This window comes from Aplysia californica, unplaced genomic scaffold (assembly GCF_000002075.1).
Source record: "Aplysia californica isolate F4 #8 unplaced genomic scaffold, AplCal3.0 scaffold00512, whole genome shotgun sequence".
Classification (NCBI taxonomy): Eukaryota; Metazoa; Mollusca; class Gastropoda; order Aplysiida; family Aplysiidae; genus Aplysia; species Aplysia californica.
In genome coordinates this window covers 453,283-479,689 of record NW_004797782.1, presented here as the reverse complement: position 1 = coordinate 479,689, position 26,407 = coordinate 453,283, and the positions used below count along the sequence as shown (strand labels likewise).

Below are 26,407 nucleotides of genomic sequence, written 5' to 3'. Positions count from 1 at the left end.
TACTAAAACTGCGCTACTTTTCTTATGATACCTAGAGTTTCCCCTTTTTTCTCAGCGAAAGCGGCTGTAGTGATTAGAGGCATTTATTAAGAGTAACATACAAAGAAAAGAAGAGAGATTAAGGACAATAGATGTTCGATAAGAAAGAAGGAGCAAACCACACCAGATCACTCGCCAACCATCCACAGCAAGGGTGGGGCAGTTGTACAAAAACACACACACACAGACACGACGTACATTTGGCAGATGCAGGGGCTCCATGTAGCGAGAGAGACGTCCAATGGACGGCATGCCAAAGTTCTTGAAGGGGTCCTGGCAAAGAGAAATCACATAAAGGGTCGTCAGCATGATAATGAACAGTTAATGGTTTATGAAATTGCATAGGCTTAACACCCTTTGCAATACTGTAATGTTATTCAAGAGGTGGAAGCTCTGAAAGTGCCTTTCTCAAGGAGACAACACAGCAACGGTCGTCAGCATGGTAATGAACAGTAAATGGTTTATGAAACTATAGGCTTAACTCACTGACTTCTGGGTCCTTTATCAGTCTCTAGCGCTGACTACTGTCCTTTTTGGGGGGTATTCCAAAACATCACCCCAACCAATGCTTAAATCAGCTGATGCTGAAAAGTAAGGAAAATTCTGCAGGGTCCAGGACCAGCGGTGCTGATGGGGGTTAAGGGGGCGAAGCCCCCGAAGAAATTGAAATTTGGTGCTTTTAGAGGGTTGAAAATGGCATTTTGGAACCTGTTTGAAAATAGGCCACCTCTATTCTCAACCGGAGTGAGAATAGTGCAGGCGAGTCTTGTGGCTATTCTCACCCGGTGCGCGTTCACCAAATTTTGCGTTCACCCTAAACCACAGAATTCTACATTGTGATAACAGAAAAATTGTAGAATTCTGTGCCGTGAACAAACGTTCCATTACAACTGTAGCCTACTAAAAGCGTACAATTTTGTCTGTGGGCAGTTGAGAGAGAGAGAGAGAAAGAGAGAGAGGAGTAGCGCAAGAATTTCCGGGCAAAATAAAATGGCGACCCGCGTAGTTCGGCTCGATTCGAAAAGCTAAATAGCCGTAGCATCTTTGTAGACAACCAAATTAATTTACTTTTGTGTTTTAACATCATTTTTTAACTTTGTTTTGGTCAATTTGATCATCCACACCGATAGACAGTATTCAGAAAGAGACAGAGAGAGAGAGAAGAGGGGAGGAGTTGATCTTGTGAGAACTTCCGGGCGGGTGAGAATAGCCACTTTCTTGAAAATATTGCCTTCAGCCCATAATATTTATTTTTTCACCAACATTTTGTCTTGTTTGATTACTTCACCAACATATCTTTCCATTGCTGGCAATGATTAAAAGCAGGTTCCCCTTTCATTGCTACTAGAATTCAATTAATTTGTCGTTGCACCATTGATAGAAGGCAAACCTGGGAATAATGAATGGCCACCTCTATTCTCACCCGGAGTGAGAATAGTGCAGGCGATTCTTGTGGCTATTCTCACCCGGTGCGCGTTCACCAAATTTTGCGTTCACCCTAAACCACAGAATTCTACACTGTGATTACAGAAAATTTGTAGAATTCTGTGCCGTGAACAAACGTTCCATTACAACTGTAGCCTACTAAAAGCGTACAATTTTGTCTGTGGGCAGTGGAGAGAGAGAGAGAAAGAGAGAGAGGAGTAGCGCGAGAATTTCCGGGCAAAACAAAATGGCGACCCACGTAGTTCGGCTCGATTCGAAAAGTTAAATAGCCGTAGCATCTTTGTAGACAACCAAATTAATTTACTTTTGTGTTTTAACATCATTTTTTAACTTTGTTTTGGTCAATTTGATCGTCCACACCGATAAACAGTATTCAGAAAGAGACAGAGAGAGAGAGAAGAGGGGAGGAGTTGATCTTGCGAGAACTTCCGGGCGGGTGAGAATAGCCACTTTCATAATGAATAGATGTACCTTCAAAATACAGTTGTGCAGCATATACCCAAATTTTTCTCTCGATTTTCACGTCTTAATGTCGCCTGTCACGACCTCGGAACACCACTACGAATTATTCTTGATTTTACCTACGGCTGGATCGGGCGAGGCCATCGCTCGACTTGATCGCCTGAAACTGAAAACAAACACGTTTGTTTTTGAGGTGACCGAGTCGGGCGATCAGCGCGATCGGCTGATCCCATCCGTAGTGGGCACGCCCGTATCAGCATATATTTCTTTCATCGCGGCCCTTATATTGCGTTCACATCCTGTAGAATCTTCGCATTGATAATTTATCTAGATCTAGACAAATTTGCGAAAAAAGTTTCTTTCTGACAGTAATTTTCTGTCTAAGATCACAAGTCAATTTACTTGATCAACGCACAGATTTTCCAGCCGCGGCAACAATCCGAAGATAGACAAAAGGAAAGAATGAATTAGTGATGGGCAGGTATCGATACCAGGTACTCGATACTTAGATACTTATAGGTATCGGTACCGATACCTGCTCTAAACATCGATACCTATGTGTTATTTATCCCAGGACTGCCAAAGCAAGTGACTTGGGCCTTGAGAATTTTTTGTTTATCAAAACTGATAAGTTTTCGTAGGGGGCAAGCGTTTTAAATTAATATAGTGATTTTTTTAACAAAAAGAGAGAAGTTTTTCATGAAATGTATCTAGTGATTTTGCAAAATCTTCACTGACAACCCTGATTTATCCTCATTGGTTTAATTTAAAGTTGCTTAAAATCTGGTAAATTGAATTGCCTTTTTAGAACTCTTGTGTTTTTATTTTCCAATACTAACATTTTCTGCAAAGTTGACTTTCCTCCCATACTTCACTTAATTTGTGTTTTTATTCTCATATTTGGATATTTATTTCTCTCTCTCTCTCTCTCTTTTACAAATAATTTGTGTTTGAGTCTCAGCTAAACAGTCACAACTTGTCTAGACACGATTACCTAAATACTTGGAAATGTATAGTTGTATTTTTGTCTTTACCCCCGGCGTATGTTGCAATAGCATTAGGTATCAAGGTATCGGTATCGATACCTTGAAAAAGTACTAGGCATCGACATCGATACCTAAATTGTGGTAACGGCCCATCACTAGTGATTAGAACACACTTTGCAACACTGTAAGTTTAATTAAGAGCAAGGCTTCCTACCTCAACGTTCACATTATAGGTGAATTCAAGGTCAATTTAAGGTATTTTGGCAAAAAATCAGGTAGTACAAAGACAAAGGAGAAAACGAAGACGAATACTGCAGAGATCCATGCAGTTACCACTGAACAGGACTTGCTTTTTCCGGATACCATGTAATTGTATTTTAAAAACTTGAGCATAGGCATGTGTCTCTGTGTGTGTGTGTGTGTGTGTGTGTGTGGGGGGGGGGGGGGGGGTTCTCATTTTTATTCACAAATCTGGTCTTGAAAAGTTCAGATTTTTCCAACAGCATTGGCAAGTCCGCAGGAAGCAATACTAGAAAACGTAAACACAATAACAGACTTCTGTACTCATACCCTCAATAAAATGTCAAACATCATTATTATTCACACACACTGGTTGGCAGCAATGCCACACACTCACCTCAGCGTAGACCCGACATTCCATCGCCCAGCCCTCGATGGGAATGTCCGCCTGCTTGTGCAGGAGGGAGTGACCTTTAGCGACCCGCAGCATCTGGTGGACGATGTCCACGCCGGTGATCATCTCTGTGATCGGGTGCTCCACCTGCAGACGTGTGTTCATCTCCAGGAAGTAGAAGTTCTTGTCCTTGTCCACCAGGAACTCCACCGTGCCTGTGACAGTGATCGGGGCCGGGTGGGGAGTAGGTTTTAGTAAGAGTTTTACAGCACATAGGTTTGGGGTTTTAGGTTTAGAAAAAGTCTTACAGCTCTTTGTTTTAGCTTTAGTAAGAGTTTTACAGCACTTACAACACAAATAAGTCATTTAAGTGCCGGAGATTAGAGATGTTACAAGAGAGTAAATTACAAAGAAAAAAAAGAAGCAAACTACACCAGAGCATCTGCCAACCATCCAGTTTTTGAGGATTGGAAAAAGCAATACCACCGTTAATTTTTTGCAAATAAAAAAAACCAAAAAACTAAATTAAACAAGAAGAATTACTTGAAAAAGTTAAGTAGGACCTACAACAAACACAACGCTTCATGGTTCTTCATACATCAATTTCTCACCCTTTTTTTCCCCATAAAGCACTAACTTTTTGTGATAGGGAAAGGACAAAGAATTGATTTCTCTTCCCTTCTGCTGCTTCATCTCTTGATTGACATTATGCAGAAAGTCTCCCAATACTATTAGTTAAATCTGGTCATTTCAATATTCATTTTATAGCAATTGAGTATAGACAATGGAGTTTGCTTAAAAACCTGGTTTTTGGTTTAAAGAAGTTGCTCAAAAAGAAGGGGAAAAAAATGTATGTTGTTTTTGTTGTTGTTATCGATCCAGCAACAGCTGGGCTCTCGCCCTTCTGTCCAATGCCATGTAGTGATAAGTGCAGGTTTGCTGCAGTTGCTGTAATGTTCCATGGAGTGTGTTGTCAATGTTAGGTCTCGAAGGGAGAAGGGTAGCTCTAATGTCATTTAGGGCTGTGCAGTAGAACAGGTGATGATCCACAGTCTCATAAGCATAGTCACACAACGGACACATTGGGGGAAGTTCCGGGTTTATTCTGTTCAGGTGGAAGTTGAGATGTATATGTACTGTTCGTAGGCGGAAGATCGTGGTCTGTTTCTTTCTCTGTATGTGGTAGATATTGTCATTCCTTTTTGTTGTGGTCATATGTTTGAAGACTGCTCTGCCTGTCTTTCCCAGGGCCCATCTGTTCATCCAATCTTGTTTGTTGTTGCTTTTAATGATTTGTTTTGCAGTTTAGTATGAAGTCGGAATGTTGGGTTGTTCCTGTCTAGATTCCCGTTTGGCAAGTGTGCCTGCAAGTTGTCATTTCCAGGAATGTTTGAGTGTCCGGAGACCCACTGCATTACTAGGTTGATGCCACAGAATGTTATCAGATGATGGGAGCCAAAATAGTATAAGGGTCAAATCTTCGTTTAGATGATGGTCATTTTCTATGGCTTCTAAGACTGATAGTGAGTAGGGTGAAAATCACAATACCCTGTGCTTTTCCAGGATGAGTGTCAAAAACTGTGCGGAGATGGTACAGTGCTGTTTCAATTCCCATCATTTCGGCATCATAGTTGCTGCATTTCTCTCCACAGGCTGCAGAGATCTCATTAGAACTTCCATCTGGGGGTACTCTATTATTATTCAATATCCGGCTTTGGTTGTGCCTTTGAATGTTGAGCCGTCCGTATAGACGTGTATCCAGTCATCTGAATAGCTGTCGATTGTTTGATGTGATGCAAGCATCAGCGTCACTGGGTCTGAAGATTTTATGCTATTGTCTCTGAGAGATGTTGTAATGATTGGCTTTTTTAAAGAAAGGTGGGGAGGGTGTTTTGGTTGACTCTTTTGGTTTCTTTTCTGTTTTGTGATAGATGATGACTCTCCATTAGTTCGGTGATGGGATGCATAAATAACTTTTGTTGAATTTGTTTCTTTGGTTTCCATGTTTCTATTAATTTCCTGTTTGGGTGGTTTGGGCACATTCTTTTAGCTCCAAAACTGCTTTATCTCAGCGGATTCCCAGGGGTTCAACATTTGAAAGGATTTCGCATGCGGCGGTAGGTGTGGATCTCATGCCACCATTTATAAAACGAAGGGCATTGTTTTGGACATTGTCAAGGGTGTTGCAAGTAGTTGTACTGCACATAGTGAGTAGGCTATTACTGTATTCCAGGAGAAATCGGACATAACCAAGGTATAGAGCTCTCAGAGTTTGTTTGTCTGATCCCCATGAACTGCTTGCGAGTTTCTTTTAAAGTTGGAGTCTTTTTTTGCCTTGTTCCTAATGCTTTCCACTTGGCTTTTCATGGTTAGACTATGGTCAAGTTTGGGGAGACTTTCATCTCCTATCGTCAGTTGGAGATTTTCTTTGGCTGCTTTATGGCTCTATGTAAAGATGGTGTTTACTGTTTTCGTGCAGTTTTTTTAAGCTTCCATTTCTGACAGTAATTGTGGTGCCTCTTGAAGTCTTCATTTAATTTCCCTGCTCCTACTATCGTGCTGTGATGTGTCTGCCAGAGAGCAAGATCATCAGCATAAAGAGTCTTTTCTGATTTCAGCACGTTCGTCACATCATTAAAGAAGATCAGGAACAAAGTGCAACTCAGACAGGAACCTTGAGGTAGGCCTCCCTTGAGTACTTCTCTTGACGAGTGGGCATTGTTTACCTTGGTTTCAATTTTTTCTAAGAAAATGTATGAGATTATATATTCTTTCGGTTTACCGCTGCTTTCAGATTAACTGAGTTTGATTTCAGTAGACTCCACTGTAGTTTGAAATGGTGTCGGCTACCCACTGTCAAGGAGAAAAGTGCTCATCTTAGACAGGTGGATCAGGTGGATGTCTTGGACTGCATTAATATAATGGTGGAAATAAAAAAAACTCAAGAGGAGAAACAGGAAGTGGTTGTTTGTACAGGCGGCCATTAGAGCAGATTCGACTGTTATTATAGAAGAGAGTTACCAGCAGAGTCGTAACCCACAGCCTTGGCCAGCTGGCAGGCTTGTTCTCCCATGGCTCGGCGAGTCGCAGGGTCCAAGAATACACTGGGAACATGGTCACAGGGGTTTTTTGTTTTGTTTTAGTAAGAGTTATACAGCACTTGCAACATAAATAGGTTGTGTAAGTGATGAAATTAGAGGTTATTTTGTTTTTATAATAATAGTACCAATTTTAGGGTGAATGCCGCAAAAATAGGTCATACAAGTGCTGAAGATTAGATGTATTACTAGAGAGCAATATAGAAAGAAAAGAAGTTTCTTTTTAGCAAAGAGTTCTATTGCACTTGCAACAAGATAAACTCGTACAAATGCTGTAGATCAGAGGTGTTGCAAGAGAAAAACAAACACAAAAAAGGAGAAAAGATAAGGACGATAGATGTTTGATAGGAAAGAAAGAGCAAACAACACCAGAGCACCCACCAACCACCCACAGGGACAAGGTCAGAGGGGTTTGTTTATGTGAGTCAAGAACAGCACATCAACACAATAATGGAAATTTAGTGCTGGGCAATGGTGAAAGCAGTGACAGGTTCAAAAACATGAAATCCCAATTAGTCAAATGTCTACGCCTGAAAACTACACATGTTGAGAAACGTCGTCAGATAAACACACACAATATTATGAAATACACACATTCCTTCAAGATACATACATGTAGTACATGTCCGTTCATCAACACATTCTTTTGACAACAATCCATCCAATATCGGGTTCTGGATCCGCAAAACAGCAATGTGTTATTCCTGGATGTTATTTTTTTCACAGAGATACATTAACTAACACTACAAAGTATCTTATCATAATCCCAACTGAGAAACACTTTTTTTAAAGTGTCGTGTCACTGTCACAGTCCACATTTGTACTTTTTAAACTACAACTGAAATATGAAAATAGAAATCTATTCGTTATGTATGAATTTGTAATGGACAAATTCAAGGCTGCACCAAGGAAGATAACCAAGTTGGACAATCAGGCCAAAATTTACATGAATTATGCCCCCCTGATGCAAAACCGGCGTGCCTGATGGATTCATGTCAATTTAATTTCTAAATTTTAATGCTGCAGTCCTCAGTTTTAACTGAAATAATTTGGCTTGACAAAGAAAAAGATATGGCCTTCCCCTTTTGAAATCAACGAAACACTGCCGGTTCAACTGCCCTTTACTTAATCAGTTTATGTCTTTTCGTCCCTGGTACAACACCATTCTTTTCCGGTGGGTTTTTTTTCTTTGGTGCGGAATCCAAACGTCTTGCAGATTGGGTTTTTTATGTATTGATTTGTCATCCACCTCTGCTAGGATCAGCCGTTTGTCCTCAACCGAGGAGCCTTTGTACGTTTCTTTTGCTCCACTATAGTTCACTCTCTACTACAACAACTTCACTTAGACCTAACTGTGCAGAACATCAGCAAGCTGCTGCATAGTACGTAGTCTCTGTTGAAGAGAAAGTGCTGACACTTGTGGTGACAATCGGGCCTTACCGGCTACGTGCCTTCAAAAGCAGACTCTCCACCGCATGTCTAAACCAATTCTGCCACTCTGTGAAATCTAAAAATCAGGATCTCAGGAAAAAAATCGGGATCAACGACAAATCACCAAGATGACTAGCCAGCTGAATTTTTAAAAATTCCAGGGGTGTCCATAAATATATTATATCCATGTATAGGCCCTCTGCGCATGCGTGTGTGTTTTATTATTATTTTTCCCGTAAGCCTCAAAAGACGCTTCATCAACCAGTGTGCATGAACTTATGTTGACCCCGTCAACGGACGGTCCCTGACACACGCCTAACTCGCACGCCGAAGTCATGTCACGTGATGCAAAAGCACGATTGAAAGTTTTACTCACGAGTCTTGATGATGGGCCCGACTAAACAGAACCTGGAGTTGGACACAGCTTGTTTTGAAAGTAACAGCAGAACTATGAATAATATTGATCATTTGTATACCGCAATTGAAACAGTTATCAGGCCATCATCTGAGAATTCTGAGATTACCGGTTCGGTAACAACTAGACTACACCGTAATTAATACGGGGTGTCCAATACGGCTGGATCGGGCCGATCGCCCAACTCGGTCGCTGAAACAAAACAAACACATTTGAGGCGACCGAGTCGGGCGATCCCATTAGTAGTCGGCACCCCGTATAAAGTGAGCAGGCTAGATCTAGGTCTACTGCTGAACATTCCTGTGTCGTATGAAACAAACACGTCCTTGGCCTAGATCAGGCTACACTACTGCTCCCGGCTTGGGCTTATTGAGAGGTCATTGAGGCCTTCTGTCTGTCTGTCTCTCTCTCTCTCCATTGGTAAAATGAAACTCGCGGCTGTATATTATAGGCCTGCATGTAATTTGATCTACCCTCGATGTCGCCAACTTTCTCCCTCGCTAAGTACAAATTGTCAAGTCTTTGTGTGTGTTTTAATATACAGAATAATATAGGCTCCAAGACAACAAAATTCGGGACCTCAATTATGTTTGCTACATCTATTATTCTATGTGCGACTTACATTTCATGAAAGAATGGAATGAATTTCCTTTTTTTGGGGGGGGGAACTAAATCACAATCTTTAAAATTTGACCACGACGTGCTTGTGCTTGTCCAAACGACCCACAAACATGAGCCAAAGTTGTCAAAACCAGCCACAAATTGCAAAGTACAGCTAGACCAGGCCAAATCACACAGCGGTCTTGCTAGATCAATAACATCGCAGTCGTAGTGTTTACCGTGACATAGATCTAATTGGGTTATTTCTGGGCGTGCAACACTCATTTTGGCCAGTAGGGCAAGCTGAGACAGACTAGCAACGTAACCAAATGCAAAGAGCCAGAAACTGTGGATGGGGAGAATGACTACTTCTGAAATTTTTATTAAGTCGACAATTTGTCCCAAACTGAAAAAGTTGGAAAGCTTCTTTTCAAAAGCCGGAAATCCGGCATATGCCGGAAAACTTTCACCCATGGTGCTGGAGAAAGAAAGACAGACAGACAGAAACAAATGGGGGAGAATAAAGAAGAAAAGCCCCCTCTTTCTCTCTCACCTAGGAGCCTCCTCAATGACTTTCTGCATTCTCCTCTGTATAGAACTCTCTCACTCACTCACTCCCTCTCTCACCCACTCTCTGCCTCACTCACTCTCTGCCTCACTCACTCCCTCTCTCACCCACTCTTTCCCTCTCTCCCTCACTCACTCCCTCTCTCACCCACCGTCTCCCTCACTCTCTTTCTCTCTCTTACCTGGGAGCCTCCTCGATGACTTTCTGCATTCTCCTCTGTATGGAACATTCTCTCTCGTTGAGCCAAAGACTGTTGCCTTTTTTATCACACAGTACCTAAGGGAAAAACACAACGCAAAAGAAAATAATAATGAATTCTGTCTTTGAGCAACTGCACTAGTGTCATCATCACTTAAATTTAATGGTGTTATAATTGCATTTGTTGTTGTTGTTGCTGTTATTGAGACGATGATAGTATGGTCATTGTAATGTAAGCAACAGTTACAGTCCAAATTAGTCAAACAAACTTTATAAACAGAAGTACATTGACCAGAAAGGGATCATTTAGCAGTAGGAAAAAGACGCAAAAGTTGTGAAAACAACTGAAACGTAATTGAAGTCTTTAAACCTTAAAAAAAAAAAAAATCCAACACAAACAAAATTAAGTTTCCCCCATTCCCCAATCCTTCCCACATGTCATCTCACCCCCCCAATCATCCATGATCCCCCCTCACCTGTATCTCGATATGCCGGGGGTTCTCGATGTACTTTTCGATCAACATCCTGTCGTCACCGAAGCTGGACTTGGCCTCCTGGGTACACAGTCGGAACGCCAGTCTGGGACACACAGAGAGGGGGGTGTATAGTTGTGGTAGGAGCTTTATAGCACTTACAACATATATAGGAAATGTAAGTGCTAAAGAATGGAGGTGTTATAAGAAAATATCGTTTTAGTAAGAGTTTTATGGCACTAGCAACCCAAATTGATCATGAGTGTTGGCATTAATCTAAAGAGGGTATGTATGCACGCTTATGTACATGTATTTACTGTTAAGACGAATGCGTTGTAAAGAGTCTAGGCCTGTATAGTATAGGAATGCGCGCAATGGAAATTATTGGCATTATCATTATTACTATCATCATTCTTCTTCTTATTATTAACTCTTAAAAAATGGAGCTCCACTCATAACATTAGTCGGTAAATCCCACAACTACGAAAGAACACTGTCAAAATTTATCAGTATATATCTCACGGCGCACCGGCAGTGGAATTTTAGTTGCAGCAGAGGATTCTTCGCCAAGCGCCTTATCAAGTCGGGGTCATGGGGATCAGCTCCCTGTCGCCACTCTGTCTGGGCTGACTTCATTTTTGGTACTTTTCAAAGTACAGTTATAGGTGTATCCTTGTATTTATGGTAATTATCATTTAATGCACCCAAAGCACGCATTTCTGCTCTTGAGACTCAAAAAAGAACGGACATTGTAACTTGTCTGGTTATTTCGTTAGACGCGCTGAAGTCGGCAATGCTAAACAGTAAAAAATTTTCTGACATGTGTGAATGCAAAAAAATCAATATAAAAAAAAAGCACGACAAAAACTGTCGAACTTTTCATACATGAACGCCATAACATTGATGCAGATACTCAAAAAAGATGGTTTCTGCACATACAATAGAAAGCTGTAATTTTGCAACTTTATCCATCTGGCACACAATCCGCTATGAAGTAATTCCTCCAAACACAACTTTATGTGTCTAATAAAATCGTGAATATTCGCATATTTTCTCGAAAGTTTATTGAAATTGCCCTGAAGTCTCTCTATGAAAAAGTACATATCGATTTTAGAACCACACTACATCTACAATGCAATCCACGAATAGTATTTGTTAAACCAGAAATTCCTTTCTTTTCTTACATTAAGTCTAGGTTTTGTAAGTTGGCTTAAAAACAGGGATGACTTCTCGTAATTGGGTTATAAGAATAATTTCTAGCTTTCCAGTGACACTGAATCAGCACCAGACTTTTCTAGCTTTTATTTTCGTTCCAATGACCATTTGCAATAACTGACAATGTTCTGATTTCTTTACATTCATAAGTGTCTGCACATATTTCCAACACAAAAACTAAGAATGAATGTGTTAGCTGTCATTATTTTTATTCCATACAAGAAGTTTATCTCTACCCAATTATTTACACAGTTTTGTGTTTTTTTTAAATCGCATAATATAATATATTTTCTTAGTTGTATGAAGACTGCCACAGACACAGCATGATTCATGAACAAACAAAGTAACTTTCTCTTGTTTGATGGTATAACAAGAGCTAACACTGAGTGTCTTTGGTTAAAAAAAGCAGATGTGCATCTTTCTTCTCTTTAACTTGATTATTACTACTTAAGCAGACATAAGACTTCTCACGGTAAAAGACATGATATTCGTAGTCAGTTTAACATAGATTTTGGAGAGATCTGTCGTGCCGTTTTTAAATAAACAATCATTTATTCATAAGTTTGTAACTAAAACAGGGCAATTGGGTACTCTACAAACACTTGTCTAGAACAAAACGTAAGGTACAGAAATTAACCATTCTAACGCAGAATAAATCGCAAGACATTGAGCTTTTAGTACATCAGTATAATGGTTAGCTGTGTGGGATGGGGAAGAAGTTATATCGTTTCAAACATAGACAAAAATACGAACCTCTTAACCGACACCGGCAAAGTCGCTTCAGGGCTCATTAACCCCATGACCCCGAGCCGGGCAGCTTCAGCGGGCCGCTGAGTTATGCTAATTAAAAGTAACATAATTGGGCAAAAGTGATGCAGTGTTCTCATCTCTTCCACTGTTTCTTCCTAAACCTTTACTCAACAAAGACAAGTCAAACATTTATGACTCCTATTTTAACAGCTTCTGCATGCTTTAGTTTTCGTTTTAGTAAGAGCTTTACGGCACTTGCAACACAACTGGGTCATATAAGAGTCGAAAAGTTCAAGGAAAATGTCCTCAAAATCTCAAGTTCAAAGAGTTAAATTTCCATCAGAAGATGTGATAACTCAGGAGACTACGGCTATGCCTACGACATCTAAAAAGACACACTCAGACATCCCGACTGACCTGGCATCTTCGTCACTGCGAGCCACTCTCATGCCTTTTCCTCCTCCTCCGGCAGAGGCCTTGATCATCACAGGGTAACCTTACAGACAAACATACAAATGTCAGACTAGTAGACACACACACACAAACAAATAAACAAAAAATATCAGATATATAAACACACACCATCAAAGGGTAACCTAAGAGATTTAAAACTTTGTAATAAAAAGGTTCATATAGTAAAAACCGCCGATCGGTGAGATGTGGCGGCAAAGTGTTCAGCAAACAAGTACACACATATCAGACACAGGGTTCCTGCCATTAACTTCCAATCAAATTCAAGGAGATTTCAAGGAGAAACTTTTAAACTTCAAGGAGATTTGGTCAAGAAATTCTCAATGAAAGCCTATTTCCGATAGGCCTACACTTGTCCGAAAGGAACCATATCATAGTTTCGATTTTCCTACAAAACTGTTCCCAGGGTGACTGCCAACCCAGCTTCTCCATTTTCCTGGGGCATGTTACATAACAATGAGGGTGAATGCACCATTTATATATTATATATATTATATACACACACACGGGCGCGCACATGTAGGTACAATATATCCAGACAACAACATGTCAGTGCGGCACTGGGATACAGTGTGACTTAGATATTTCAGTCTGTTCTTACTTATTTATATTTTCCCCTCATCATATTAGCCTACATAAACTATATAAAAATGAATCTTGCTTTGAGCCTGAGAAAAGGCCTAGAACCAGAATACCGACAGTCAATAACCAGTTAGGGTGTCAAGGTTTATATAATAAATGTGAAAGACAAAAATTGTTGCTCAAACTCAAAGTAGAGTAATAACATGAATGGCTCAAGTAGACCTATTCAGTGTGAGAGGTGTAACAACTTTGAAAGGGCAAGACGCAGTGACACTGAAAATCTGCGAATCTTGAACAGAAAGCTAAAATATAGAATATACAATACATGTATTTGACTATCATTCATCCAATGAAACGGGAACCCTTTGGCTAAAAAAACCCACAGCTTACAAGGTAGACTCTATGAGTATGGCGGATCCCGATTCCACACAAGGCCTGCACCAACGCGCACTTTGCAGAGAGCTCTAGATAGGCCCTATTAATCTAGATCTAGTAGTAATCAAAATTCTGAAAAGTAAAATCTGTTTCCAAGTTCAGTTTTTGCCTTCAAACCATCCCCTGCGTGCATCTTTAAAAAAATCAATAATCCCCCCATTCCCGAGTCCTATACTTTGCAGCGCTCAGACTTTGCATGAACTTTGGTGACCTCAACCATCAGCGATACTCACGATGTGATGAAAACGCACAGGTTCACTGACCGGTCACGATGGTAAGCCCGACAAGAAGCTTGTATAACTTTCTTTTTCTTTCTTTTTTTTTTTAAGTGACAGCACAGGACAAATGATTTATTTTCATGGTGACACAGCGTTTGTAATGCAAAACCTGCAAGCTACAAATGAGGCGTTATCAATCTGCTAGGCCCTACCGGTAAATTTCTGGGTGGTAACGAAAATGAAAGTAGACCTTGATTTTCCCGATCGAGCTTCGGTATCGCACATACACTTCCACTTGCCGCCATAACCGCCTGTTCGTGTGTAACGTATTCTCAGGCCGGGAAAAGCCGAATGAATATATCACAATTGCGACCGGCAAAAGGACGTTATCAGATTTGGTTATCAAATATTCAAGAACTTTTATTTATTTTCCCGGGCCTTTCACGGAGCAATATACAGATTTCTTCAAATTCCCGTTGCATTCCGGGTCTTGGCGATTTTTTTCAAATTCCTGGGTAATTCCTGGGGCCCCCGGGATTCCTGGGGCCTGGCAGTCACCCTGTACACGTGTTCCTGTCCGATCTGGCAAAATTCAAGGAGTTTTCAAGGAGATTTTTCCTTGAATGCAAATTCAAGCAGTGTTTAAGGACTCCTTGAATTCAAGGAGGCCCAGTGCTTCCACCAGCTGAAGCTGAAAAGTAAGGAAAATTCTGTCGGGGGTCTGGGGGTCGCATAGCCCCCGGCAGGGTCCAGGGACAGCTTCTCGGTGGGGGGTTCAGGGGGCAAAGCCCCCGAAGAAATTGAAATTTAGCCCTTTTAGAGGGTTGAAAATGGCATTTGGGAGCCTGTTTGAAGAGATTGCCTGCAAACCATAACATATATTTTTTCCCACCAACATTTTGTCTTGTTTGATTTCTTCACCAAGATGTATATAATATCTTTCCATTAATGGCAATGTTTAAAAGCAGGTTAACCTTCCATTGCTACTATAATTCAATTAATTTGGCATCGCACCATTGATAGAAGGCAAACCTGGGAATAAGGAATAGATATGTACTTTCACAATACAGTTACCAGGTGTATACCCTAATTTTCCTTAAATTTCACGCCTGAATGTCGCATGTCACAACCTCGGAACACCACTTCGAATTATTCTTGACTTTAGTAGTTTTTGGCTGGTTTTAGCACAAATTTCTTTCATCGCTGCCCTTATCGCGTTCCCGTGCCGTAGAATCTTCTTATTTATCATTTCTCTAAATCTAGACAAATTTGTAAAAATGTTTTGTTCTGATAGTAATTTTCCGTCTAAGGTCACACAAGTCAATTTACTCGATCAACGCGCAGATTTTCCATCCGCGGCAACAATCCGAAGATAGACAGATGCAATGAGTGAATGATAGAAAGAAGGAAATTGGCACAAAAAATTATACACATTTTGATCAATCCACAGCGCCAGATTTTGATCAATCCACAGGTAAAAATGTACTGCTAATAAGCCCGCAATGAATGCATGGGGCATAGCGGAATAATGGTCGATTGCAGGAAATGCGCAACATGGCAGGTTTCTATAACATTAACTAATTGCCGAAAGAATTACTGTAAATATCCGTAACTTATACTAGTACTAGACCATACGAAGGCGAGTACAGATCTTTTGCCACGGAATTTCGGTAGTCCTACGCTGTCGCAGCTTTTTACAGAGGGAGTTGATAATGATGGAGGAACAAGTACGGAAATGGCAGAAAATACGGATTTCCGTAAAAATACGGAAGAGTGGAAGTGCTGGAGACCGCGGGAACCCTGCAGACAGACACACACACACATCAAATCACAGGGTAACCAATAAGACAGACAAACAAGCACACTAATATGAGAGAGACACTTCAACTTTGTTTAAAATGCTTCCAGAAATAATCAGCTGGTATCAGTTGCATGTGCTTAAGAAATATGTGTGTGTGCCCAAAGAAAGGTACCAAAAGTTGGATTTTGACCATTTTGAGGAAGGGTAGTACCATATAGGAAATTTAATGCTGAACAAAGAGGTCTTTGAATTTTCTAGATATCTCAAGTAGTTTTTTTTTAGATATTGCACATTTTGCAAGGAAGGGCATAAAGATAGAATTTTGAGAAAATTAGCTTTTAAGTGTAGGTCATATAAGTGCCAAAGATCAGAGGCGTTATTAGAGAGTAACATACAAAGAAAAGAAGAAGGAGAGAAAATGACGATAGATGTTTGATGGAAAAGAAAAAGCAAACCACACCAGAGCACAAACCAACCCCTCACAAGATTCCATAAACGGCATATTATGAAGACAGCAAGGCTTCGAAAGGGCTATACATGGGAAAAAAAAATATGTTCCCAAGGTTACCGATGTCGTTGGCCAGTTTAACGCAGTGGTCGGCATCCGTGATGGCACCATCAAAACCTGGGATCATGTTGACGCCAGCCTTCTCCGCGATGCGTTTACTCTCAATCTTGTCCCCCATGGCATGGATGGCTTCACTGTTGGGTCCCACAAACGAGACGCCCAGTACTTTCTGGAGAGCATCAGAAACAAATAAAACCACAATGCCAGTGTCGAGGAGCGGACCAAACTGTGGGACATATCTTTCTGCACTGCAAGACACACACAACCCTGACACAAGAAACATGGCCAACCCTATTGACATTACAAGAGAAACTGTACCGGCTAGGGTTGGGATTATACGGGTAATTTGATACTTGGATTTTACTCGGGTAATGAAAAAAATACGCGAGCGGGTGCCCGACATTTCAATAATCAAATTGTGTTTCTGTACTGCTTTGCCTGTCTGCGATTTCATTTGGGTGTTTTCCCTTCAAATGATTTAAGAGGCTTGAAGTTGAAGACCTGTCAACTTTCATTATGCTTTTGCAGATGTTGCAGGAGGCGCTTTTTTCGTCTTTTATTTTCTCATAGTAATCCTATGCGTATGACCTTCTTTAAAACATCTTGAAAGAAACTGTGCCAAAGTGACAAAGCCAAAGCTATTTAAATCCTTTTACTTCACATAATTCTTTGAAATGTTCCGCTTCTCCGTTGGGATTCTCAGAACTGCACACAAGTTGCTTCCATATAAGGATATTGAAATTAAAACTATAGGCCTTGGCCAAGCCCTACCAAAGTATCCGATCGACTCTTGGAAACATTCTTATGACATGCCCAAATGTGGCCTTTTTTGTTGTCTGCTGTTTTCCAGGACGAGTAGTGGTGGGCACTAGTCTATATTGTCCAATATTGAGTACTGTATCGATTAAGAGAGCTCAGTAGCGATAAGTACTTAGTACTTATTACGGTTCAAATGAAGGGGCGTAATTCAGTGCATTTTCATAGCAATAATGAAGGAAGTAGAAAACTCGGGTACCCAACACCAATACCCCGGTAGCCGGTTTTGAGCTCTTGACCCGGGTACCAGGTACTCATCCAGCCCTAGTACCGGCCAACAGATGAACTGAGTAGGACAGCCCTGTATATGATAGATACCAGACTTCAAGTGTAATGCCACCCAGAAGTAGAATAAGACAACATTAGTCTCAAGCAAAAAAAAACCCCAACCAAACAAAAACAAAACATTACTTTTCCTTGTAAAATTTGAGTTACTACACTGCATCCACGCATTCAAAGCTTCAAAACAACCTGAGAACAAGACTGTGCCTACGTCTAAACTGGCAAAAAGTGAGTTTTTCAAATTTATAAATAGAGCAGACTTAGGTGGAGACAACTGTACAGTTTTACACGCAACAATGAAACAAAGTTTGAGGACTAATTCTAAAACTCCAAAAAAAATTGTTAAATATAAAAAAAACACCCAAAAAACATACCAACTCCGCCGCAAACTGTGTGTTTTCTGAGAGGAAACCGTAGCCTGGGTGCACCTGGAAAAGACAGAAACAGGCAGAGCTGTTTAAGTACTTTTTGAGGTACTTAAGCAAAAATTTAAGTACAATCTAAAAAATGAACTGCAGTATTAAGTACTTTCCTGTAAAATGTACTTGAGTACAAGTACTTTTTAAAAAAGTACTTATGAGTACATTTTGAGTACATTCTGCTAATATGCTAAAATACTTCAGTGTTTATGCAAAACATCATATTGAATAACAGATCCAGTATATTTGACAAATTAGGCTGAACGTAGGTGGAAATGTTTCGAGAAATTGAAAAAAAAAACCCAAACAAACAGACGCAACTAGTGAGTAAGTGATATTATGAATGGAACTTGCTTGAGCAAGACAATGTGATCAAATGTAAGTCAGTCCAGGAGGTCGAAAAGTTCTACAAGAAAAGTATCCAAATTGGAAAATGTAGAGACAAAGTTGTTCTTAAGAAAACATAAAATTGATGAAAATGGAGGGCAAAGAAATGGAAAGGTGCATTGAATTCTTCATTAACAAATCCTCAAGGAATCAATGTAGCCTTAAGTAAAAATCACTTTAAAAAAGGTTAAAACAAATTTAGGTAGCCTAAAAAATTGTTAGATATACATTGAGAACTCAGTTTCAGTTTCAATTGATTATGGTGGTAAGACAGATTTTGGTCGCACTGTATAGTCCACGATGCCCACGGCAAACCAAAATACATGTACATGTAGTTTCATAGAGTCTAGTAAGTGTAGTGTAACCAAAGATTCTCTACTACAGTACCCTCCGCCTAAGAGGAGCTTGGGAGCAAGGAAAATACAGGATCATAGCCGACGAAGCCGAGGTGGAATCTACAATGACCCATGAACTGGGTGGGTTTATGACATATGGCGAGCAAAGAGTGGTCAACCTTGATGACCAATCACAGTGGCATGAGGCATGCCATAAACACTCATTATCCTATCGTGAGTCTCGAGATCTTGATCTACGATTATCCAGTTTGCCGCTCCCTTTTACCTGTCCAAAAATTTTAGCTTGCCATATCTGATTAAGTTCCTCGCCTATGTCGTTACGCACCATTACGTTGTGACCACATCAATTAAAATTCAGGCTGTCTCGCAAATTCGGGAATATAGAAAAACTGCCTTCAAAGGTCAGGGAAGAGTTCACAGTTCCACGTAATCCTGCCTGGAGTGAACTTGTAGGCCCAACCCATCCAGCAAGTGATGTAAGTTTAGGTGGCAAGCTCATATGCGAGAGCGATGTTTGGGGAAAACAAACGCATCGGTCAGTTCACACCTCGGTGTGACCCCGTCTGGGGCAAACATTCAACACTAAGGTGGAAATATAAGAAAATATGAATAACAAATGATTTGATCTATTTGTTGGTACTTCACATCCAAGATTTTAAGCGTCTTAGCCAAGTAACTTATTAAGTGACCCAAAAGGAGTAAAATGCCTGAGAATAGGTACACCAAGTAAGCAAAGGTCATAAACCAATATTTACATTTTCAGAAAGTAGAATGTCAGTAGAAAGTAGAGCTCATTTGTGAAAGAGTTGAAATGTTTGGCGGTATATAAAAAACCAGGATAAATGAACCAACAATACCACTCAAATTCATCATCATCATCATGTGCCAGATCTGCTAACGACATCGGCAATCATTCATTCCTTTGCTCGGATGCTCTTAAAAAAGCTGCATTATCCTGATCTTTCCCCATTACCCATCTGTTTAGGCTCTCCAGGTACGTTGCTCTTGGCCTACTCCTGCCAGGACTTTAATTTTGCCACTGAGAGCTAAATGTTCAAGGCCTTGCAACTCAAATTACAGCTGTTTAAATCTTCCACAACACCAAAGAACAAAACTTACAGTAAATTTAACGGGCTATTGTGACTCTTGGGGGGTCAACTACACACATACCGCCTGAGCACCGCTCTCCTTCACAGCCTCCAGAATCTTGTCCATGCGGAGGTAACTTTCGCTGGTGGGGGCCGGCCCGATGCAGATGGCCTCGTCAGCCATACGGGTGTGCACCTGTCCAGGGAACAAGTGGGAAAGGATAGTTTTAGTAGGTTTTAGTAAGAGTTTAATATGGTACTTGCAACACAATATAAGTGCCGAAGATTAAAGGTGTTACTAAAGAGTAACATACAAAGAAACTTGACAGCCAAAAAAGAAGAAGAAGAAGCAGCAGAAGAAAAAGAAGAAGAAAAAACATCTTTAAAAAAAAGAAGAAAATTCACTGTGAAAAAATATTAGAAAAGAGGAGATCACACCAGTGCAACCACAAAGTACAGTCGAACCTGTGTAAGACAGCCACCCATTGTCAGGGAGCCTTTCTGAGGTCACCGCATTGTTGTTGTTGTTGTTGCTTTCACTGGGGTTTTTTCTTCCTTTTTAAAATTTTGTTGCTGCTTTTGTGCAAGGGTGACAATAAAACGAAATGTGTCAGACAATGAGGACAGAGTGCCATGGTAAAACAAACATATGTGTAGCCACAACTCGGAGAACGATTGACGCTTCTGTCACAAGTTCATGTCGACGTCCTTTGTTACAGACTGGGCAAACAGTGACCACTCATCTCACTTCAGATTTGTGTACGAGTTCTGGGGCTTATAGGTTATGAGGGATCACACGCTTACTTCACCAGCAGCTGAAAATTTGTTACTTATTGGTCAATGGTGGGAGGGTCCTACGCAACATGACTGGTTGGAGGGACTACCTTACAACAAAGACAGGTGATTGGATTATGATGGAGCCGTCAACGCCAGGGGCCAATGCATCATTTATGACAAAATGTAATGGAGTCACTAAGGTGGCCATCTAAGACAGGTGTTATTGCTTGGTGTGATAGGGATTGTGTGTTAAAATATGGTGGCCGTGGCCACGTTGAACAGGAGCCCGTTTTACACAGTTAAATTACATAGAAAAAAAACGCAAGGGGGGAAATAGAAAGAGGCCGTTTGTACAGGTGGTCGTCTTATAGAGGTGGCCGTCATGGCAGGTTAGACTGTACCAGCACAAGATAAACCACAGCATGGTGTAAAAGAATCGGGGCACCATAAAATATCAGCACGGTGTTCAGAAAGCAAAATATTTTAGGAAAGGAAAAAAACAAAACCTTTTTCATTCTTTTAACATAACCTGTTATTTTATGTATATCATTTCTTGCTTTTTTTCAACATTTAGAAATCAAATATTTTTAAAAACATTTTTGTGCAAGTGCAGTACATACTACAGACAAATTGAAAAATTGAAAACAAACAACAAAAAAAGAAAGAAAAATTAACTTTGGATTTAATACACATCTGACCAGCTGGCCAAAAATAAGATATAAAATGTAAAATCTCTGACAACGATGACAGGAAATGCCTGACCCCCTCGTCCTGTGACTCACCGCTAAGGAGTCGGCCGAGCTGTGCACAGCAACTGTCTTGATGCCCAGACGTTGACATGTCTTGATGACTCGACACGCAATTTCTCCGCGGTTGGCAATCAGGATCTTGTCAAATTTCTGTGAAGTGGGAGAATATATTATAGAAAATAAAGAAAGGCAAATTATAAAGACTAACAATGACAAACTTTAGTCTATGTTGATTCAGTTTAGTTTAGTAAGAGTTTTACAGCACTCGTGACTGAATTGTTGATATTGAAGTTGCCAGCATGAGTTTGAAGTTTGAAATATCAAGAGGCACATTATGAGGTGACCCCTCCCTCCCCCAAACAAAAAGCATATATCATGACTCGATGGAATCAGGGGCTCATCAATTTTTGGGTATATGAAATTATTGGTGTAGTCTAACAGTTTGCTTGATTTGTCATATTTTCTATTTAAAAAAAGAAGTGGCAATCTATTTCTAATAGAAACGTCAATATATTTGCGATTGAAGGAGGTGGGAGTTGCTTGGTGTCAGAGGTAAAAAGTAGCTAAAAAATGGCTGCTAAAGTTTGATGACTTCCAAAGCATGAGTCTTTCAAAGCTGCAAATTTACATTGTGTGTGCCTTTGATCAAGGTATTTTGGTAAAAATCTACACTGAAATATTAACATTGACAAAAAAGGTGTGGAGCCAGAAAAAAATTGATGAAAATTGCCTGATTGGCAGAAAAATGTGTTATTTCCATTTAATTATTTTGACGAGTGCCAGATTTCATCACAATGCCTCACATATATTATCCTTGCAAATATTAAAGAAAAACGCATTTCTACGACACTCTGTTTGACATATTAAGTTTTATACATACAGAAATGAAAGCAATCGTGTATGCACTGAAATAAAAATGTGACTGAAATGATTTCATGAGTTAAAAAAAATATTAACAGGTAAAATATGCATTACAAACAAAACAAAATACAACAAAAAGCATTTTTTTTCCTTCCTATGTTTTTAAAATATCTGCTGGTATTGCTTCAATGGTGATTAAATTTTGTGGGAGTGAGCTTGTAATCTAATTAACAATATCCTGACAAAACTTTACCTTTTTATGTTTATTAAAGAAAAACATTTTAGCCTAATGATGTATTTGTCCTGCTATTAAAAAAACAAAAAACAAACAAAACAAATCAAAACTAAACAGAAACTTAGTTCAAATCATCCCTCAAAAAACAGAAAAAAGGATTCAAACATAAGGTACACTTATGGTGCTGAATTTTCCTGTGTAAAGTAAAGCCACATAACTAAAAACAATTTAAATCTTACTGCACAAAGGAAGAACAAGATAAAAGAGTGTCTTTATTTCATGGATAATTTAAAAGTGACTCAAATCTATTTCATACAAAATTTGTAAACAAATCGGAAAATAATATCCACACATCTTTTTTTAATTTTTACTATACAGCTGAAATTATCCAAGAAGGCCACCCATTGTCAAGGAGAAAAGTGGTCATGGAAGACAGGTGCACATCTTGGACAGTCATTATTCATTATAAAATATATATTGTTTTAAAAAGTAAGGAAACAAATGGCCATTAGAGCAGGTTTGACTATTGCATACAGAGACGTATATGGCTCAAACAGACTGGTTGAAATGGGGTTTTTTTATTGCACATGATGAGAGCAAAAACAATCAAAGGACTCACAGTCTCTTCAGGCATGCAGCGGTCGTTCCAGTACTGTTCTCGGTCGTAGAGCTTCATAGTTGTGTACAAGCTGCGAGTCTGTCCACACACACGAAGAGAGTTGTGAAAATCCTGGCAAAGACACATTGACAATACATATATATATATATAACATATTTGTGAGGCATCGTGGTGAAATCAGGCGCTCGTCAAAATAATGAAATTGAATAAAAAGGCATTTTTCCACCAGTTTAGCAATTTTTATTGAAATTTTGTTTTTTGGCTAAACACATGCTATGTTCATAAAAAACACACTTACATGTGAATTTTAATGAAAAACCTTGTTTAAAGGCACAAAATATGCAATTTTTAGTTTTCAAGGACTTTTAAGCTATTGAAGTTACCAAACGTTGGTGACCATTTTGTCATCATTAATTTAACCACTGAAACCAGGCTACCCCACTGTCTTCAATCTCAAATATCTCAACTTCTATTCAAGCTAGATGGATATTTTTTTCATTGAAAGCAAGGAAAATGAATAAGCTTTCAGATTATACCAATAACTCCACATGCCCAAAAATTGATGAGTGCCTGATTCCACTGTGTCATGACACATAGAATCTATATATATGAAACAAAAAGCTGACATATAGACAAAGAGCAAAGCACTAAACAAATCATCGAAAACTTGTTCAAATGTTGTTTCCCGTTTTTTCAATTTTTCGCCACATTGCTTCTTCTACATTTAGAATTTGAATTTTGTTTAAATATTTCGTGAGCACATGCAACTTATACTTTTTATTTTTTTAAATGATAGAAAAAAGGTTCAAAACTTTGGGCTTCTTACATCAGAACAGCAGGCCAAAAAAATATTTATTCCACAACAAAGCCTTGTAATGAACAGTTACAGCTGATGCATAGAAAAAAAATACTGTGGTAGAATCAGAGCTGCCTGCACCACTCACTTTAACCCTTCTGTAACTTAACTGTTTATCAACTTTTGCAGTGCCTAATCTTTGCTATCTGCAATAGTTTGTAGTCTCAGTCATTTTTGCAGTCCCTTTCAAGATTAAAGATTTATACCCTACATACATACATTTTCGTTATCACAGATTTCAAATTTCATTAATCTTCCGGTAAAATACTTTAAAAGGTATTGTTACAACAGTTATAAAAAATTGTATAATCGTGCACTTATTAAGGACGTACATTGTACGGGAGGATAGCATCTTGGCTCATGACATTCAAAATATGTGTGTTTGTGAGTGTGTGCGTGCGCGCGTGTGTGAGAGGGAGCTGTTATGAAGGGGTTTGATATGCTGCTATGCCAGCAGCTGTCCTTTGGCCTTACATCATAATGTTATATATGACAGAGACAAACTCAGCCAGTCTATACAAATTAACATCACAGGGCCGATGGTTAAACATAAAAATTGGTCAAGCCATGTTGGAGAAAGCTTTTAGAATGAAGGCCACCTTGGGGTAAGTTCAAATTTTAGTAAGGGTTTTAAGGCACTTGCAACACTTGTAAGTAGGTCACAGAAGAGCTGAAAAGTAAAGAGGTGTTATTAGAGAGTAACAAACAAAGAAAACCAGGACAGGAGATAAGGATAAGTACAACAGAAGATAGGAAAAGGGGAACAAACCCTACTAGAGCACCCACCGGCCATCCACCACTGTGGTGTGTCTTGTTTACAAGTTGTAGTTTAAGTTTTACTACACTTGTAACACAAGTAGGTTAGTAGGTCATATAAGGGCTGAAGATTAGAGGGGTAAAGAACAAAGAAAAGCAGGAGGAGAGGATGATAGATGTTTTATGAAAGAAAAAAAGGAACAAACCACACCAGAGCATCCACCTACCAACCACCCACCACTGTGGTGTGTCTTTGAGGAAAGCATGATAATCACAGAACAAAAAAGGGTTCCATACATCATAAGACACTTGTGAAATCATGTGTAGAAATAGTAAGTCAAAGAAGAATGGTATTTAATTTACATGGTGAGATCACCATCACTGCCTCACTCTTGCTGGATCAGGGTTTAGATCAAGACCAAAAACTTTTCAGCTTTCCCACTCCTGGGCTAGCCTTTTGATTTTATTCCATGTTTTTAAACTGTTCTATAAAAGTGTTGAGATACTTGATACTTAAATATAACATGACACACATTTTGTGAAATATTTTATCAAATATATTATATCCAGGGCCATTGCAACTAAGATTTAGATTCCTGATGGGGAAGAATTGATAGAGACCTCAATTTCTTCTTCAAACCAAAGGTGGAATGGAAGATTGTTAAAGATGTAAAAAACAAGAACGGCAAATTAGAGATCGATATAAAAATTGTCAAAACAATTCAGCATTCTTCTCTTTTCATTCTTCCCCTTTCCCTTCTATCATCCTTCGTTGTATGTTGTCTTCCCCTCACTAACAAAATATGTAGCTAATAATTTAACCACTAGCTCCTGGAGATTTGTCCTGATGTATATCTCGAAATTCTGGAAAAGGGAATAAAGTCTTTCTCAATTGTATCCATGCTATTTTTAATCAAAAAACAGGTTTATCTTAAAAAAATCAGCCAATATAAAATGTGCATAGCCTGACACAAAATCTGCAAAATCAAGGGTCGCTCCTCCCCTTAAAGTTCGAGTTGCACCGTCTTGTTATTGTTATCCAAGCGTCTTTCAACTTAAACTTGCTCAAACTCAAATGATTTATGAGAGATGAACAAGACGTCTACTTTTGTGCAAACAATGTCAGACACAATTGTTAGATCTAATCTAAATCTAGATCTAGATGTACCCATGTTGATCGGAATTGGCAACGTCATAAAAAAAGGAGTCAAATCCTAGATCTAGGAGGTTTATAAAAAAACTGAGAAATCTTCCACAATTCAGGCAGAACTACAATATATATATTATCATGTAGAAACGATGACTACTAGATCTACATCTAGACTAGATCTAGATTCTAGTAGGCTACTGGTGTTTCAAATAGCACGGGAGCTATTCAGAACGCGGCGTTGCAAATAGCACGGGAGCTATTCAGAACGCGGCGTTGCAAATAACACAAGGCTTGCCATAAAACATAAATACCAAATATTTAAATCGGGAGGACTTCCGTAACGAGCGACCACTATGAGACAGAGCAGAATTGAGGTAGGGTTAGGGGTAGGGTTAGGGTTTGGGGTAGGGTAAGGGTAGCGTAAGGCCTCTTCGTTATTGTGTTTGATGGGGTGGTCGCTCGTTACGGAAGTCCTTCCTTTAAATCAGTATCGATATCCAGTAGTCTTTGCTTGTGTGGTTTAGTGCTAGATCTAACGGGACTGCAATTGTACAGGGGTGCCGAACGGACATTTATATATGCTAGACTCAATTCAGAGTCCTAATTTATAATCTTTGTCTATTCGGACTCAAGTCCAAATAGTCAGTTCGTCATTATACGCCTAGA

General features: G+C 39.5%; 1 protein-coding gene across 4 annotated transcripts in view; it reads right to left on the bottom strand.

Annotated features, from left to right (window-relative positions):
• LOC101848231 (propionyl-CoA carboxylase alpha chain, mitochondrial) overlaps positions 1–26,407 on the bottom strand; it is a 49,446-nt gene that overhangs the window by 20,640 nt on the left and 2,399 nt on the right. For all 4 annotated transcript variants that reach the window (XM_005106093.3, XM_005106092.3, XM_035971816.1 and 1 more), the window contains exons 2-12: positions 22,980–23,090; positions 21,298–21,414; positions 19,821–19,934; positions 17,863–17,916; positions 16,391–16,559; positions 12,733–12,811; positions 10,354–10,456; positions 9,861–9,955; positions 6,589–6,671; positions 3,571–3,782; positions 238–312 (exon numbers count right to left, since the gene is read on the bottom strand). In XM_005106093.3, coding sequence (XP_005106150.1) covers positions 238–312; positions 3,571–3,782; positions 6,589–6,671; positions 9,861–9,955; positions 10,354–10,456; positions 12,733–12,811; positions 16,391–16,559; positions 17,863–17,916; positions 19,821–19,934; positions 21,298–21,414; positions 22,980–23,036 — 1,158 coding nt within the window. In that variant the 5' untranslated portion in view covers positions 23,037–23,090. The remainder of the gene's footprint in view (positions 1–237; positions 313–3,570; positions 3,783–6,588; positions 6,672–9,860; positions 9,956–10,353; positions 10,457–12,732; positions 12,812–16,390; positions 16,560–17,862; positions 17,917–19,820; positions 19,935–21,297; positions 21,415–22,979; positions 23,091–26,407) is intronic.